This window comes from Argentina silus (assembly GCF_951799395.1).
Source record: "Argentina silus genome assembly, chromosome: 15".
Taxonomy (NCBI): Eukaryota; Metazoa; Chordata; class Actinopteri; order Argentiniformes; family Argentinidae; genus Argentina; species Argentina silus.
The window spans coordinates 7,338,308-7,357,474 of NC_139669.1; the positions used below are offsets into that span (position 1 = coordinate 7,338,308).

Genomic DNA, 19,167 nt, shown 5'->3' on the forward strand with positions numbered 1-19,167 from the left:
TCTTCTCTCCGAATGTCCTTGTGTTTGCGTGTGTGTGTGTGTGTGTGTGTGTGTGTGTGTGTGTGTGTGTGTGTGTGTCTGTGTTTGTGTGTGTGTGTGTGCGTGCATGTGTGTGTGCGTGCATGAGTGTGTGTGCGTGTACGTGAGTGTGTGTGTTTGCGTGCGTGTGTGTGTATAGTCAGCACACCGCAAATGGAAACCTGTACCTCAGCAGGGAGGTTTTAGCTGCAATGTTGCAGGTTTTCGGAAACCTGCATAGGTTTTGTTTAAGTCTAAATATGTTTCATTATGTCTTGTTCAAAGTACAAGCTCAAAATCTCAGTATGCCTCTTGTAGTGAAAAACGACGTACCGTGAATGAACATGCAGGTTTTTCTTTGCTGTCTTAACACCTGCACTGGGGCAGCGCTTCGTGCCATTGAATAATGACGCTGTGTCACGTGCTCCGGGACCCGAGTCCCGCAGGTGCCTCTATTACATTCACATTGTGCTCTGACACCTCCAGATCTACTAATGAAGCACTGTGATACACTTACATGCACTAACATGGGCTCTGAAAACGGATATTGTGTTTGGGAAAAGGAGACCCCTGATCGTTTCTGGGCAACGGGGAAAAAAAGAAAAGAATAATGCAGTTGGCTAATGAACACACATATACTGTACAACATTTACATTTACATTTATGGCATTTAGCAGACGCCTTTATCCAAAGCGACTTACAACGAATACATTTGTTTAAGTAAGTGAATCATCTATCCATCAGTCATCATAACATAAAGTAATCAATGCTAAAACCAGGGTTAGGGTCAGGGGTTAGGGATTAAGGTTAGGGGTTAGGGCCATAGGCAGTCACAAGGGTTAGGGTTAGGGTTAGAAGGGCTAGAAAAAGGAAAAGGAAACAAAGTACAAGTTCAAAATCTCAGTCTGCCTCCGACAGTGAAAAACATTCCACCATGACTGAATGTGCAGGTTTAAAAAAGGGAAGGGAAGAAAAAAAGGAAACAAATTTAAAAAGGTAGAGAATGATAATCAGTTGACTAATAAACATACTATAAAATGGGCCTTATTACACAACTTCATTACAAAATAGAAACAAACAGCCTCCTGGAAACCCATGACACTCTTCCTCACCTGCATGTGATTGGTGTGAGGATTTGGCTGCTAGCTATTGTTTCCATGTTCCTTATTCACAAGACTTATACAGACCAGTATCTGTATCCAGCTTCCTCATTCCTCAACAACATGCTTGTGCTGACTCTCTCCTCAACCCTGTGGCTCCTTTTCTACATTACTCGGTCTGGAGTAGGTGAGTAAAAGTTGCTATATTATATTAAGATGTTAATTGTTTTTCTTTTTGGGACATATTTTGTATTTTCCACAAAAATAAATACATGCATCTAGTATAATGGATTCGTAAGAGATGCTAAATGTGTCTTTCCATGAAAGAGACAAAGAGTCAAAACATCCCTTTAATGTACGGCTTGTTCCTTTTTTTTTTTAAAGTGTGTTCGTCAGATGAATATTACGTGACAACTGATGCTTGGTGTCTGATGAACTCAGAAGGTGATCTTGAGTATATTGTGTCTAAGTATTTTAACAAGAAGCTTCTGCTTCGGTACAACAGCACTGAAGGGAAGTGGACAGGATACTCTCCCTATGCAATACAACTTGCAGCATCGTGGTCTCCTGGTTTTCAAAAAGTTGAGAAAGCTATTTTCTGCACAGCAAATGTTGCTAGAGTTCATGATAGCATAGAGGATAACCTTGGTGAGTATAATTCTCTTACACAATCTTTTTCCAGATATCACACCTTTGCTTTACTTTGACAGCCAATGTCAATGGTATACCAATGGCTATACTGCAGGTGATTCCCAGACAATTGTAGGTGAATGTTAAGCATTATATGGCCTTATAGTAACCCCTGTAAAACTGCTAGCCAAAGCTATGCTACAGTAACACTAGGCTGCTGATCAGTGCAGACGGAGACAATGACACTATACAGTGCCTGTCATTCCATTTGCCTAGTGTTAGCATAGCAGGCTAGAGTGTTACTGTAGCATAGCTTTGGCTAGCAGTTTTACAGTGGTTAATATGTTTATCTGTAAGGCCAGATAATACTTAACAAAACCATGCTTCAAATTCATTGTTATCAACTAATCTATTTAAAGCAAGCAGAATATGCACCTTGTCCATTGAGGCTCCGAGTGTCATGTAGGAAGGTGCCACCTCTCGTCAAACACTGAGGTACAGTATATGATAGATAAAATTATGATTTTTGGGTGAACTATCCCTTTAAACCCCTTTTCTAGTTGAGCCCATCGTCCAGCTGAGGTCACTGAAGCCATTCACTGGCACACACCCTGGCTTGCTTGTGTGCAGCACTTACGACTTCTACCCCAAAGACATCAGAGTGACGTGGCTGAGGGATGGACAAGAAGTGACCACAGATGTGACCTCTACTGAGCAAATGACAGATGGGGACTGGAGCTATCAGAGCCACACCTACCTGGAGTACACGGCCACACCTGGAGAGAGAATCACCTGTATGGTGGAGCATGCCAGCCTGTCTGAGCCCAAGATGATTGTCTGGGGTAAGAGTGTGTGAGTGGACTAAGGGTGTTAAAAGGTGTGATAGCATAGTTACATGGTTCATGTAGACAAAATTTGTGTCCCACATAGAACAGGCTCAAGAAGTGTGTTTTTGTGTGTGTGTGTGTTTGTGTGTGAGTCTATTTTTTTATTTGTACCTGTGTTAAATTATCCAGATAGTTTTACATGAACATGTTTGTTATTCAGTACTCAAAGCTGCAGCTGGCCTTGCTCAGCTCACTCTAACATAGGCAGTGGGGTGGGGTCAAATACTTGCTCTATAGAGCACGAAAATATGCATTAAACGTTAGTACATGTGAGGTATTATCATTGATGTTGTGTTTTCGCTATTATAAGCATGCATTAGTTGGATTCTGCTCATCTGGTGTTCAATCTCCCCAAATTCTCCCATGTCAGGCCCCTCCTCCGCACCCTCCACTGGCTCCCGGTAGCAGCTCGCATCAGATTCAAGACCCTGGTGCTCGCCTACCGGGCGGCAAAGGGAACAGCCCCTCCCTACTTGCAAGCAATGGTTAGCCCCCAAACCCCTGCACGATCACTCCGCTCTTCCACCTCGGCTGCACACTTGGCTCCGCCGCCTCTACGTGGATGCAGCAGCCACGCCACTTGGTCACGGCTTTTCACTGTCCTGGTGCCCCGCTGGTGGAATGAGCTTCCCACCACTGTCAGGACTGCAGAGTCACTACTGATCTTCCGCCGTAGATTCAAAACCCATCTCTTCAGGCTACATCTTAACAGTCCTTCCTAAAGACCTCTTCACCCCCACTACCCCCCCCTGTACTAACCGTAACCCCAACCCTTGAGACCTTTTTACCCCCACTTCCCCCCTGAACAAGTTCTCTCCTGTTAATAATAAAAAATAAATAAAAAAAAAACTGCCAATGGCCCCTGGTGTGAGCATTGATTACTTTGTCTTATGATGACTGTTGGATAGATGATTCACCTACTTAAACAAATGTATTTGTTGTAAGTTGCTTTGGATAAAGGCGTCTGCTAAATACCATGAATGTAAATGTAAATGGATTTGTGTTGTACTCCTGGATGGGAGACATTAAAGAAAAAAAAAATAGGTACAAGTCTGAAAATAGTGAACCATTTGTTTAATTTGTTCATCTTTCCGTGTTAACCTTAACCGTAACTTGTTATTGCAGACCCCTTTCTGTCTGACTCAGAGAAGAACAAACTGGCTATAGGAGGCTCCGGGCTGCTGCTCGGGGTCGCCTTCTTAGTGTCTGGATTGATCTACCATAGAAAGAAATCTGCAGGTGATCCGCCATAGGCTTCAGCACGCCTAGTCTAGAAAAAACATGGAGCTAGCTGATGTTTTACTGTTTTATGTGACTGCATAAATGGCCCCTGGTCTGAGCATTGATTACTTTATCTTATGATGACTGATGGATAGATGGATAAATGATTCACTTACTTAAACAAATATATTTGTTGTAAGTCGCTTTGGATAAAGTCGTCTGCTAAATGCCATAAATGTGAATGTAAATGTCTCAGGTCTTTTGATTTCTAACTCAATACCTTTATCTCTCTCATAGTTGGTCGGATGTTGGTGCCAACCAGTATGGTCCCATTGAGGTTAATATGACAGTCAAGAAACAATTACTGTGATGATAAAGGTCAAATGAAAATCAAACATTTAAAAAAAAAAACAGAATGAACCTCTCTGTCTTCTATGCCTTTTGCAGTGAATTAGTGGCTGGAGAAGCTGCAACCAACACGAGCATTCCGCTGGGATTTGAATGAGGAAACTACATGATTTCATAACATCTTAACTGTCCCTCCTAAAGACCTCTTCATCCCCACTACCCCCCTGTACAAGTTTCTCTCCTGTAAAAAAAAAAGAAGAAGCAATTCTTCCTATTTCTAGCATTGTGACTGCCAATAGCCCCTGGTCCTACCAAAGATTACTTTTTCTTATGATGACTGTTGGATAGATGATTCACTTACTTAAAGAAATGTATTTGTTGTAAGTCACTTTGGATAAAGGCGTCTGCTAAATGCATAAATGTAAATGTAAATGTCATAATTCAGCCTCTTCAACAGAGACAGCCTCTTCAATAGTATACTCAACATAAAGTATACTTATATCTTGTATGCCTGAAATTTGGTGGCAAAACATGTTCTGCTGGTTATGGGTTATGTTCAGATTTTCTTGTGCTCTAGGCACCTTACAAAAATATAGATGTGACAAAATTCTGAACTTTAAATATCTGTCTGGTTATGTATTCCGGATGACTTTGTCCATAAAGGACATGCTGCTGTACAAGTGGAACAGAATTCTGGAAGCGCAGTGTGGAAAGGCACTATCTGCATTTCATTGAATCCCATTCATAGTATCAGTTATCATCAAAGCGATCACTATTTAAAATATATCTGAGTGGTTGTTTCACAGCTTGCTAGAGCAGCATGCCAGTCACTGCGAAATTTGATGTCGGAAAGAGTGACTTATGCTGTAAGGTCAGGTGTGGCTGAGGGTTTCAAGGGATGGTTCAGCCTATTATCCTGACCGTACCCAGCCAAAGTGTTTTCAGTTCGTCTCTATTGACACTTAAATGATGAACGGTCAGGTGTGTACGGTCAGTTAGACTTGTCTTCCCTTTTTTATTGTTAATTATCTCTGTAAAGCACATTGTGGTTCCATTTTGGATTAAGTGTGCTATACAAATATTAAGTGTGCTATACAAATAAAGTCTGATTGTATTGATTGGTTGATTGATTGATTCTGTGTGTGGGGCTTTGGTGGTGTGACATTATCTGCTTTAAGTATAATAAATGTGGAATGAAATGCCACAAAGAATTGAGGCTGTTTTGAGAGCAAAAGGAGGCCCTACCCAGTATTAGTATAGTGTTCCTAATAAAGTGTTCGGTGAGTGTAAGATAAGATTGAGTAAGCGCTGGGCTTTTGAGAAAGATACTCTGTTGAATTCTATCCATTGTATCTTTATGTCACTGTACCTACAATATGATTTTGACATTATCCTGTATCAATTATTAATTTCCAAAACAGGAGTCAAATACATCTACCTGGACACAGTCATATAATAATGAATCTGAATTCCTGATTGGTTGAAACGTCAAAAACAAAGTAGTTTCCTCCTCAGCTTCGCCTCATTCTGCAGTGCTCCCTCAAACACACCACACACAAGAGCTTAGAGATGAACTACTTTGTGATAATACTAATTCTCACTGGAGCTTTTTGCCCCTCTACACAAAGTAAGAACTTGATTTATGCTACCTTTTCAAACCTGTATTTGTATTGCTTTGAGAAAATAGAAGAGCAATGCAATGCCAGCCAGTCTGACCTTTGTTTATTGCTTTTTACCCAATCAATATATTTTCTTGGAACAGACGTAATCAAACATATACAAATTGATTACTTAGAAATGTGCGAAGATTTAAATGTGTGTCTTTTTTAGGTGAAGATTTAAATGTGTGTCAATTTTAGGTGAAGATTTAAATGCGTGTCAATTTTAGGTGAAGATTTAAATGTGTGTCAATTTTAGGTGAAGATTTAAATGTGTGTCAATTTTAGGTCCCGCATCTTCTGAACTTCATTACTTCTTTGGATGTTTTGAGTCAACTGAAGCTGTGGTGGGAGTGACACTTAATGGGGATGAATTCTACTACTTTGATTTTGAGAAAAAAGAAATAGTGTGGACAGCACCTAACTTCCCACCTGCTAAACATGTTAGGTATGCTTCTGAGTATGCTATACGGAACCAACGCATATGCAAACGGGATATGGCAATTGGAAAAAGGTCTGAGCCTAATGTACCGAAAGCCAAAGGTAAGTGTGCTGGAATATCTACATACTGATTGGCCAAAATTGTAAAGATTAGATTAGATTAGATTAGATTAGATTCAACTTTATTGTCATTGTGCAGAGTACAAGTACAGAGACAACGAAATGCAGTTAGCGTCTAACCAGAAGTGCAAAAAAGCAGAAAAGTGCAGTGTGTGCACTTTGACATGCATTGGAACGAGGAACGAGGAAAACCATTTTAGTACAATTGAGATGACATTATTCTCTTCTTAAAGGTACGGGAGTAGGTTTTGCTGCCCTCTGTGGTCACACTAAAAGTTTTAAACGTAAATATGCTACGTTTTTTTATGGCTGTGGCTCCAGGTACGAGTTATAGGCTGCTAAAATGTCTTTAATGGAGATTTTCGATTAAAAATGCTATTAAGTTCTATACTAGGCTTAATCTGTGTTCAGAAAATGTTTCTGTGGATGAAGGCAGTGTTTGTACTGTATGTTTCAGTATTGCTTTGATTATTTCTATTACTTCTATTACCACCCAGATGCCCCCGAGAGCTCCATCTATGCCAGAGATGAGGCAGAGATGGGGGTGAATAACACCCTCATCTGCTTTGTCAATCATTTCTACCCCCCCTCCATCAAAGTCAAGTGGACCAAGAACGACGTGGAGGTGGAGGGGGGAGTGTCTGTCTATCGGTACTATCCTAACAGAGATGGAACATTCCACCAGTTCTTCACCCTGACCTTCACCCCAGAGGAAGGGGATGTCTATGCCTGCACTGTGGAACACACGGCCCTGGAAAACCCCCTAACCAGGTTCTGGGGTAAGAAAAAGGGCCTTCTGTTGTTGATACATTCCAGTAACACATTCTAGAAGCCTTTAAGGAAACTCAGAGATCAGGTGGCTCAGTTGGTTTCAATATATTTCTGCGTAGGCCAGCCTCTGCTAAATGACCCGAACTATCATTATTATGTCAGGTCACTGCTACTTTCCAAAACATTTCCACTGACAGTGACACTTTCTAGAGTGGTGTGTTACTTAATGTTGGGGCCCTCCTCCCCGCAGAGCCAAAGCCTCCTGAGAAGCCCAGTGTTGGTCCAGAGGTGTTCTGTGGAGTGGGTCTGACGCTTGGGCTGCTGGGAGTGGCTGCCGGAATATTCCTCCTCGTCAAACAACCCCAGTGAAACTCTCTAGAGTGGAGAATATTTGATTTACCCAACTGTGTATCTCCTTTTTCTTTAAAATTAAGTCGGCATGGAAGTAGTTTTAGTGTGATTAGTTGTACATTACTAGTGGAGTTATGAGTGGTGGTGCTTTTTTTAAATTTCCTGTCTTTTGGGACTTTAGACAACCAATAACTTGTTACTTAAAATGTAGTTTTTGGACATTAATTTCCAGGGTTTTTACACCGGAAGGTGGTCTGTTTTTAAAATACAAAAAAGTTGTTTTGCATTTTTGTTGGTATTGTGTATTCATTCACTTTTTGTTTTTTGGATAATAAAGTTGGTACATACAGTAACAAATATGTTGTTTATTTTTGCCCAGATAGCACCACTCACCCAGTTTCAAATGGCTAGCTTTCCAGCTAATGTTTCCTTAATGCTAGCGAACACAGAATAAGATTCTCAATAACTTGCTTGATTCTATCACTCAATTAGTTTACAGTCAGCACCTATTTTAGATGTATTATTCTAATAATTTAAGCATATGCCTTTGAAAAAATAATGTCTGTTTCAGAAATCGAATTACTGTAGACTACTGTACTTATTCTGATGTATCAGAATAAACAGTTTTAGGCCTTAATGGTACCAAGACAATTGTTGATAAACTATACATTTTGGATAATTTTGCCTGATTATATTAATTGTAAAGATGTGGTCGTGCATGTCATATACATAGGTCTGGAGTGCATGGATGTGCTGCTCATATATATTGGACTACATTAACTCCTGTGTGGAGAACACTGTACCTACTAGGAGGGTGTGCGGTGTTTTCCCAACAACAAGTCTTGAATTGTCAACGACAAGAAGAGAGCCTTCAGGTCTCGTGACAAGGAAGAACTGAAGTGGGTGCAGAGGAAACTCAAGAATCTACATGAGCGTGCTGTCGCTGTGATGTTCGCCACACAGACTCTCCACTCTGCCCTCCTTCTCCTTCTCCTCCCCCCAGCTCCTCCAGCCCTGCTCAGCTACCGGACCAGCCCCCCTCCCCTGCCCTGGACCCATTCATACCTGTCACCTACCCCTTTGTCCCATCCAGTACTCTCTCCCTTCCCTTTCCCTCTCCAGCCTCTCTGACTCCATTCCCCTGCTCCTCCTTCCGCACTATTTCCTCACTTCACAACTCTTGCTTCCCCCATTATTCTGCCCCCCGACACCACTACCACAGCCAACGACCCCACCAACAGAAGTCCTGTACAAGAGGGGCCGGCTTTATCTCCTGAGGAGGCTCAGGTCCTTTGGCGTGTGCAGGAGTCTGCTGAACATTCTACCAGCCAGTGCAGTGCTGAACTCGATGGTATGCTGGGGGGGCAGCATCAAGGAAGGTGGTACCAAGAGGCTGAACAAGCTTATTAGGAAGGCTGGTTCTGTCCTCGGTGTCACCCTGGACACTGTGGAGGAGGTGGCTAATAAGTCTTCTGGCCAAGAAGCTCCTTTAGCAACAAATTATTACAACCATGTTGCACTAAGGAGCACTATTGGAGATCTTTTCTGCCTGCCGCAATAAGACTATACAACTCCTCCTCTAGCTGGCTCGATCGGAGTGATCAGAGTCAGGCTGGGGGATGCTAAATCATATTGGACTGTTCTTACTGTATATAATGTTTCAGATGTCTATTTTATTTTATTCTATTATTCTATAGTCACTTTATTTGATTGTTGTTGTTTGTGATGTGAGCTGCTGTACCGCCTTAATTTCCCCACGGGATCAATAAAGTATCTATCTATCTATCATATGGGTTTAAAACGTTGACTAATACTCCTCTCTCCTGGAAAAGCCTTCTCCTGCGAGATTTACACATTCCTATTTCACATCCACTGGTGTGTGCTGTAGTGTCAGCCCAGCCATCCTTTCAGCCACTGGAGGCCATTCTGTCAGAGCTGGGGAGACATATGGGGTGAAACAGCATGTTCAATGGTTATCCTTACAGAGAACAGAGTAAAGATGGACAGTTTCACTAAGGCTGGTGCCTTTAGCCGTCTTGTAGTAAAGATGGACAGTTTCAGCTGGGGGGTTGTCTGGTGTACTGGGTATAGCTCTGCTCAGTAGAGAGACAGCATGTGATGTTAGGGTAGTTATCCTTACAGAGACTAAAGATGAATAGTTTCACTAAGGCTGGTGTCTAGGGTGTATACTGTAGCCATCTTGGAGTAAAGGTGGACAGTTTCAGACGGGCTTGTGTCCTGTGTATAGCTATGCTACGTAGAGAGATAGCGTTGATGTTAGGGTAGTTCCCTTTGTAGCAAACAGACTCAAGATGGATAGTTTCACTAAGGCTGGTGTCCTGGGTATAGCTATGCTCAGTGGATAGATAGCATGTGACGTTAGTGGGGGTTATCTGTGTAGCAAACAGACTAAAGATGGACAGTTTAACTAAGGCTGGTGTCTGAGGGGTAAAGCCCTCCTGGGTGCAAAGATATACATAAGACAGACAGTTTCAGTAAGCCTGGTGTCCTGTGGTATAGCTATCTTGGGTACAGAGACATGCTGTTCAGTTCAGTGGTTCATAGAGAGGAGATTGGATGGGAGAGAAGGAGACATGGTTCGATGGTTTCAATGTGCAGCCACTTGGCCAACAATCTGGCTGGGCATGCTCTGTCTGTCTCTCTCAAGAGCTAGCAGGTGTCATGGACAGAGAATGGGAAACACAGTTCATTTTATTGTCACTCTTCTTCTCAAGAACCCCAGTTCATTATTTAGTGTATCAGTTTTCCAAATGCAAGAGAGAATCATAATCATGTATTCAGGGTTATATGACTATTCATCATGACAACCCACACGAAGGTCAACTCATTGTGTGCCTACTGCAAATCCAAGTATCTGAAAGATGGTATTCTAGATATTGTATAATCTACATTTTAAGTGGCCAAACTCTGGGTAACCAGACAAAACACAATGAGTTGAAATGATGTAAGCACAGGATCAATAACTGTTTAAATAATGTTTTTAGGAGCAGGAGATTGTGGGTACCTGACTGTCCTGTCTGCCTAAACATTGGGACAGACTGGGGATGGGAATTGATTGGACGTAACCTGTTGTATGATTACAAAACACACACACACTCACTCACAGGCATATACGCACACACACACACACATACTACATATTAACACACACACACACACACACACACACACACACACACACACACACACACACACACACACATACTGTCCAAACAAAAACATACATTATTCAAATACTATATGATATGAACTAAAATACAGTCAAATATGATATGAACTGGGAAACACAAAACCCAACACATGTTTCACTATTGCCAAAAGTCAACATTTCCTTGTCTAAGTAAACCTTGTAACTTAACTACAGTATGAATGTTTAATGCACTCTGAGATGTATCCAGCAACACTTAGCAGGGGCAACAATTTACTAGCTTGTAGGCATAAAAAAAAACATGCCTTGAAATAACTTATATCTTATCGCTGAAAAACCAAATACAGCTCCAACATTTCACAATGGGAAGTCAACAAACACTGAGATTATTGAAAAGGGAAATAGTTTTTCTCTCCTAAATGTATGCAAAGGGTATGCAGATTGTGTCGATGGAAAATATTAGTATGCATGTAAATAAAACACAGCGTATAACTTATGTAAATTATTCTGCCCTTTGAGTTCAGAAAAAGGTCTAAAAATTGTGAAGTTCTTCACAGTTTTGTTCTGCTACAGTATGTATAGAATACATAACCAATGTATTCCTTCCGTTTTTATAAAATAAATTATGGGTTTATAGGGTTCACAAAGTGAAGATAAACAAGTACAATACAGTAAATGTTTGCGAAATTGACCCCTAAACTCCCCTGGATCAAAACAACCTAGCATCACTGTACTAACTAAATTATCCATTGCAGACTCATCTTCCACTGTAATTATCTGTACTGTCAACCTGTCATTGCCATTGTATATAGCCATTCCATTGTGTACATTGCTTCACCACTGTTTATACTGTTCATACTGTTTATATTTTTTATTATTTCTATTTTATTTTATTTTATTTTAAAACTTATTGTTGCACTACTCTGTGGCACTGTCACTTTTGCATTTCACTGTATACTTGTATGCACGTGACAAATAAAGAATCTTGAGTCTTGAATCTTGAATCTAACGAGTGTTAGCATAATAGCTAATAGCTAGCGTGATTCCCTCTATGGTCATCACCAGCTAGCATGGAGGACGCTGTTAGCATTAGGCTAATAGCTAGCCTGATCCTCTGTGTGTCTCTATGGTGGTCCCCTGCTAGCATGGACGACAGTGTTAGCATTAGGTTTCTATGGTGGTCGCCTGCTAGCGTTGTGGGTACACATGTAGGACAGATGACTGTTCATTCGTCCACCAGCTGAGGCTGGAACTCATGCTTTATGAAACCCCCACAGCAAATAAAACAACTCCCTCAAAGCCTCCAACGAACGTCCAAGGCAACAATATTGCTTTATTTGTTCGCAATACAATCCAACATCTACTGAGCAAACTTGAGTTTTTCCGACTCCTTTTTTTGTTAATGAGAACGTATTCCCCAATTAGCGATGCTAATTTAATTATTGGCATATATTTGTTAGGGCAGGGAGGAGGAGGGGGAGGGAGAGACAGGGTGGTAATGGCGGAGTCACCTCTGTGTAGGGTGGCAGGTGGCGGGAAACAGCTGGCAGCCTCCCGTTGGTCCTGTCAGCGCTGTCCGCCACGCCCGCTCCACGCCGCCCGCCGCCGCCGTGCCCAGCTGACTCCGTCTGTTTGTCCGTCCCTGCCTGGCTACGCTCTCAGAGGAGTGTGGGACACTTCAGACTGTGCGTGTGTGTGTGTGTGTGTGACACTTCAGACTGTGTGTGTGTGTGTGTGTGTGACACTTCAGACTGTGTGTGTGTGTGTGTGTGTGTGTGTGTGTGTGTGAGACACTTCAGACTGTGTGTGTGTGTGTGTGTGTGTGTGACACTTCAGACTGTGTGTGTGTGTGTGTGTGTGAGACACTTCAGACTGTGTGTGTGTGTGTGTGAGACACTTCAGACTGTGTGTGTGTGTGTGTGTGTGTGTGTGTGTGTGTGAGTGTGTGTGAGACACTTCAGGCCCCAGTGTCTCTCTACACCAATAGCCTGGGAAAATAAATGTGCTGGCCAAGGACATTTGGCATGGGGCGAGAGAGAGAGAGAGAGAGAGAAAGAGGGGGAGATAGATAGAGAGGGAGAGAGAGAGAGGGGGGAGTGGAGAGAGAGGGGGGAGGGGAGAGAGAGAGAGCGGGGGAGAGAGAGAGGGAGAGAGAGAGGCGTGCGTGTGTGTGTGTGTGCGCGTGTGCATGTGTGTGTGTGTGTGTGTGTGTGTCTGTACTCTGCTAAAATGCCAGAATACCCCCCCTTATATTCCTATTTGAGGGGTGTAAACAGGCAGAGTTGAGTGTTTGCCAGCCCTTGTCCCCCATCGCGGGGGGATTAGGCTGTGACAGGGCGAGGGCAATAGATTCAAGCGTCTGCTCCCAAACACACTCCTCCCTCTCTCTGTGGAGCTGTTAACAAGCCAAGGGCAGAGACCAGGGCTAACACAACACCTATAGAATACCGCACTCACAAGGGGTCAGTCGATAGAAATGGACGTTTGTTGTTATTTCAGCCATTTACAGGAGCTCTCGTCACCGGAATAGACACGTAAAGGTTACGTTTTGTTTGGACCGATACAGCACTCTTCACTGAACGCTCTTCATCATCAGAATCAGAATCAGAATTCTTTTATTTGGCCAAGTATATTTGCACATACAGGAAATTGACTTGGTGAGGTTGGTGCATGGACATAAAAAACAAATAGCTAATATTGACAAGAAATTTACAAAATAGCAAAGTATTAACAAAATAGCAATAACAAATACAAAAAAGAGCAGCAGAACAATACATCTTGTAAGCTGTGTGAGACTAAATGGCAATGAGGCTAGAGGCTGTGAAATTGTTGTGGGGCATGTACACTATAAATGTATATAAAATATATTAGTAAAAACACATGAGATCCCATGCCTTGATGGTTACCGATACATCATGGGCATTTAGCAGTATTTCAAAGCTAAAATGTACATACTGGACCTTTAAGACACACACTTTCCGGATGCCAAACAACTGGCCTGCTTGACAAAAGAACATATTTGGACCTACAAGGCACTCTCACACTTGGTCTCACAATCACAACAAGCTTCAGGGAAACCCTAGTGTGTTGAAAGCAGTCCGTGTCATGGTGACATCGTCTCCTGACTGTTCCTCTACAGCAGGGTGGATCAGAAGGTCAAGCCACAGAGGGCGACGTTGCCACGGCAGCCACACCTTGAATCCTGCTCATCAATTATGGGATGTCGCTCCTCTAATGAGGCAAGGTCAACTCTTCACTTCATCTGTCTCTGTCTTCTTCCCCTCTCCTCTCTCTCTCTCTCTCTCTGTCCTCCCCCTCTCCATCTCTCTCACTGTCTTCTCCCCCTATCCTCCCTCTCTCCCTCTCTTTCTCTCTCATCTCCTCTTCTCTCTCCTCCTCTGTCTCTTGCCCCTCTTCCCTCTTCCTCCCCTCTCTCTCTCTCTCTCTCTCTCTCTCTGTCTTCTTCTCCCCCCTCTCTCCTCCTCTGTCTCTTGCCCCTCTCCCCTTCTCCTTCTCTCTCCCTCTCTCTCTCTCTCCCTCTCTTCCCCCTTCATTGTGTTCAGCTGGGTTGTATGTTGGTGTTGTGAGAGACTGCCATAGAGAAGGGGACATGTCAATGTTATCAGCGTGAGACAGACGGCAGCTTTGAGGGAGACCATGACATTGACTGCTGCTTCACTCCCCACTTAATTACTCAACGATGGACCGACGGACCCCTTATTTTCACAAACAGTACACACACACACACACACACACACACACACACACACACACACACACACACACACACACACACACACACACACACACACACACACACACACACACACACACACACACACACACACACACACACACACAAATTAGCCATGTGTCCGAACTGAGAGAACAGAGGATTTGGTATCAGTACTCTGTACGGAGAGAAGAGAAGAGAACAGGACAGTGCCCTCAGTTAATATTGGGACAGTGAAGTGTTTGTTCTTCTTCTGGCTCTACACCCCAGAAGTTTGGGCATAAAGTAGAGATTCTCAGGTTTCATTTGAGGGTATTTGTGTGCATATTGGTTTCACCATTTAGAAATGACAACACTTTGTATACATGGCACTGTGTTTGTGAGAGAAGAGTTCCTCTACAGCAGAGGGGAACAGTGTCAGGTTACTGGCAGAGGATTCAATGAAGATGAATGCTGTGTGCTTTTAAACTAGTTTGAGAAATGGCAAAAGGTTCTCGGGTCCTAGTATTACTTCAGATCTATAGGTCAAGGTTATATAGAAACCCCAACACATGAAACTCATAACAAATGTTGTCATCAGAGGGTAAATGAAGAATCCTATGTTGACTGTAATTACTCTGGGGACTACTGATTGCATGCAATCCCAGTGAAATAAAATCTGTTTTTGTGAGAGGAGAGAATCCAACCTAATTTCAAAGCAGTGCTACCAATTTTGTAACAATTTCAATGGATAGAGAATGAATATTTACAGATGGGGCATGAACATCGTCTACAGTTAAAGTCTAACCACCAAACAAACAACTATGGAAGTGCTCTAAAGCTGCTCCCACAAGGCCTGTCTGCTGGTGATGATAGGCAGGATGGAAAGTACACTTAATAAGAACTAATGGTCTCTTTCAGGCTTTCGCCTTTTGTGTAATCTGCAGTTTCTCACCACACCGAGCAGAAAGGACAGACATTTCACACACATCCATCCATGCATGCACGCACACGCACACGCACACACACACACGCATATACACTCACTGAACACTTTATTAGGAACACCTGTACACCTTCTCATGGTGGAGGTTGTGTAATGGTGTGGGGAATGTTTTCTTGGCACACTTTGGGCCCGTTAATACCAATCAATCATCACTTGAATTCCACAGCCTATTTGAGTATTGTTGCTGACCATGTGCATCCCTTCATGGCCACAGTTTACCCATCTTCTAATGGCTTCTTCCAGCATGATAATGCACCATGTCACAAAGCAAAAGTCGTGTCAAACTGGTTTCATGAACATGACAATGAGTTCAGTGTTCTTCAGTGGCCTTCCCAGTCACCGGATCTGAATCCAATAGAACACCTTTGGGATGTGGTAGAACGGGAGATTCACAGCTTGAAAGTGCATCTGAAAAATCTGCAGGAATTGTGTGATGCAATCATGTCATCATGGACCAGAATCTCAAAGAAATGTTTCCAACATCTTGTGGAATCAATGCCACGAAGAATTGAGGCTGTTCTGAGAGCAAAGGGAGGCCCTACCCAGTATTAGTATAGTGTTCCTAATAAAGTGTTCGGTGAGTGTACACACACACACACACATATACATACACACACGCGCAAGCACGCACACACGCACGCACACACACATAGACACGCACGCACAAACACGCACGCACGCATACATACACACACACACACACACACACACACGCACACGCACACACACACGCACACACACCAAGGTAGAGGGTGATTAATGGACGACCCACTCAGACGTGACTCATTAGAAAATAACAAGTTTCCCGGCATATAGGACCCCCTGGATCACATGACTCACAACTTCTAAAGTGAATTAATGTCCCGCTGATTGAAGATGGGAGGAAACCACTCAGTAACACACTCTTCTTAATCAGGAAATGACATTGAGGTACAGAAAGGAACTTCTAATTTCTCCTATACAGTTTTTAAGTCATTAATTTTAGCTATGTGGAATTGTTTTGAGACCTTCAGTGCTCTGAGCATAGTCACCTGAATCGACCAGTGAAATGCGAACTGCGTGACTGTTTAACCAATCAATGGCTAATTTATTGAGTTCGTTTGTTAATGATGTTGATAATTCGATGAAGCAGCATTAGTGAACTCAAGGAGTGTTACATTTCTTATTTTAGCATCTGAATACAAACCTCTGCCAAGAATTGGTATTTACTTGTATGATTCATTAAGTCAGTGTTTACTGTGAGAAATGTTCGGATTTGTATTTGAGTATCTCCTCACACTTTGAAAAACAGAACTTCAAACAGAGAAACACTGAAGAATGAGAATAGGGGAAGTGTGGTCTATGCCTAGTTGACAGGGTAAAACGCTGTTTTAAAAGCATCTCAAACTATAACAATACATTCTGTTTGTTTATAAGTCATCAGACACCCTCAAATGCTCTCCCAGTTGAGCTCTAATGGTTGTGAAAACATTGAAATATACAGATGAGCTCCGATATTTACCGCTGACCAAAACACATTTATTCCAAAACAATATCATCCAATTTCATTCTCTGACTCTTCTGTGAACCTAAAACAGGAAAAATCTAGGTTTTGTTTTTCAATCCCTAGCATCATTATCCTTCCCTCCCTGGGCAGTGGTTCTCACGTCCTCAACAGAGAGACAGCTCGATCATCATGCAAGCCTGTGTGTGTGTGTGTGTGTGTGTGTGTGTGTGTGTGTGTGTGTGTGTGTGTGTGTGTGCGTGTGTGTACAGTATCTGCATGTGTGCATGTGAGTGTCTGAGTGTGTGTGTGTGTGGGTATGTGCATGTGTGCATATGTGTGTGTGTGTGTGTTTGTGTGCGTGTGTGTGTGTGTGTGTGTGTGCGTGCGCGTATGTGTGTGAGCGTGCGTGTGTGTTTGCGCGGGCACCTGTGCGTGTGTGTGTGTGTGTGTGTGTGTCTGTGTGTGTTTGTGTGCGCATGCATGTGTGTGCACGTGTGTTGGTGTCGTGTGTGTGTGGGCATGCATGTGTGTGCACGTTTGTGGGTGTCGTGTATATGTGTGTGTGTGTGTGTGTGTGTGTGTGTGTGTGTGTGTGTGTGTGTGTGTGTGTGTGTGTGTGTGTGTGTGTGTGTTGACTGCTGTTGTAGAGCTCTGTGTGCTGGGGAACTTTTCTCTGATAAAAGCTACTTTTGTGATCTCCAACCTGCTTCAGCTCCTGAGAGCGTTCAATAGAAGGACTGCTAAGAGAGAGAGAGAGAGAAAGAGGGAGAGGGAGAGAGAGAGAAAGAGAGGGGCGGGCAGAGAGAGAGAGGGGGGGTGACAGAGAGACAGACAGACAAGACAAGAGAAAGACAGAGAGAACGGGGAGAGAGAGAGAGAGAGAGAGAGAGAGGGGGGGGGGGAGACAGAGAGAGAGAGGGGGGATACAGAGAGACAGAGACAGAGAGAGAGAGCGGGGAGGGGGTAGATGTGTTATTGGAAGCGATGGTTCCAAACAGTGAAGTTGGCACCCATAGAAGGTTTATTTTTTTCAGGAGGTGGTACTCTGGTCTCAAACTAAGCAATTGCCACCCACTCTTTTCCTGTTCTCCCTCTGCATGTGTGGCGCGTAATAGGAGGAGAGTGCTTTCAGGGATTTGGTCATGTTCCCACACAGTGCCAAACACGGCTGGAATGTTATCATTCTCCATAACAGGCTGGCCAGGCCTGGTGGATCACCCTGGTGGGGGGGTGGGGGGGTGGCACTGGATCACACTGGGGCAGACAACGTATGGGGAGGGGGGGGCAATGGATCACCCTGGTGGGGGGGGGGGGGCAGTGGATCACCCAGACGACGTATGGGGGGGGGGGGGGGGGGGGTTGGGTCACCCTGGTGGGGGGGGGGGGGGGGGGCAATGTGGAGAAAACAAAGAAGCAGAAATACCATTTCTGTTCCAAGACATTTTCTTTTTGTATTGAACTTTTTTTTAAACCAAGGAGACACACTTGAGACCGAGGTCTCTTTTTGAAGTGCAGCCTGTTGATAATACAAATATGATTACAAAACAACACACAGCACCATACAATACTAAATGCACACGCTCATGAATCAAGAATGTGTTTTCCAGTGTGTCTACAGGGTCAGAACAACGTCAGAAGACCAGTATGACAAGAGCATATGTCAGGTATCAGATCTGTATCTCGAGAGATGAAAGAAAGTACGATCTCATCTGATCTCAACTGATCTCATCTTCATCTCGTCTCGTCTCGTCCATATGTATTTGCAACAAGACAAATGATGTCTCACCTTGACAACCATCGCCTAGACTTGAAAACATCAATTTAACAACCCCCTTACCGCATCTAAAAGCACATCGTAAAACAATTAACACCTGCCTATGGTTGAGTGTATAATTTAAAACTCTGAAGCCAAGCAGCTTTCCCTAAAATCCTCACAGCCGGAATTTCAAACATGGCTAAATGTGATGATTATGTTGTAAAATGCCACGTGTCTAAGATTTGGCCTAATGTAGTGTGAAGAGGTTTCCTGGCACTTAATTGCTGTCTGAGAGAGAGAGAGAGAGAAGAGAATGAGTTGTTTGGTTGCACACGTCTACTAGTGAGCGAGGGAGGGAGGGAGGGAGGGAACGAGGGAGGGAGGGAGGGAGCGAGGGAGGAGTGGTGAGTGTCTAGGGAACAGCTTGTGAAAGGCAGCAATAAGCAGACAGGAGTGATGACAGCAGCGAGGACTTTACATGACAACAGCTCTC

General features: G+C 43.3%; 2 protein-coding genes across 4 annotated transcripts; both read left to right on the forward strand.

The window, feature by feature from the left end:
- The first annotated feature begins 1,217 nt into the window (after nucleotides 1–1,217).
- LOC310815708 (rano class II histocompatibility antigen, A beta chain-like) lies at nucleotides 1,218–5,367 on the forward strand. Of its 2 annotated transcripts, XM_083685601.1 has the most exons (6): nucleotides 1,218–1,305; nucleotides 1,503–1,766; nucleotides 2,309–2,590; nucleotides 3,761–3,874; nucleotides 4,154–4,193; nucleotides 4,304–5,367. In XM_083685601.1, exons 1-6 carry the CDS (start codon nucleotides 1,242–1,244, stop codon nucleotides 4,359–4,361), a joined length of 822 nt encoding a protein of 273 aa, XP_083541727.1. In that variant the 5' UTR covers nucleotides 1,218–1,241; the 3' UTR covers nucleotides 4,362–5,367. The 2 variants fall into 2 exon arrangements, 1 of the variants encoding a protein (XP_083541727.1); XR_014554629.1 differs by lacking the exon at nucleotides 4,304–5,367 and having other exon boundaries at nucleotides 3,006–3,874; nucleotides 4,154–4,187.
- A 377-nt stretch (nucleotides 5,368–5,744) lies between these two features.
- Nucleotides 5,745–9,330, forward strand: LOC310815916 (H-2 class II histocompatibility antigen, A-U alpha chain-like). 2 transcript variants are annotated; one of them, XM_083685874.1, is made up of 5 exons: nucleotides 5,745–5,831; nucleotides 6,151–6,405; nucleotides 6,657–6,707; nucleotides 6,921–7,202; nucleotides 7,445–9,330. In XM_083685874.1, exons 1-5 carry the CDS (start codon nucleotides 5,774–5,776, stop codon nucleotides 7,561–7,563), a joined length of 765 nt encoding a protein of 254 aa, XP_083542000.1. In that variant the 5' UTR covers nucleotides 5,745–5,773; the 3' UTR covers nucleotides 7,564–9,330. The 2 variants fall into 2 exon arrangements, with proteins under 2 accessions (XP_083542000.1, XP_083542001.1); XM_083685875.1 differs by lacking the exon at nucleotides 6,657–6,707.
- The last annotated feature ends 9,837 nt before the right edge of the window (nucleotides 9,331–19,167 follow it).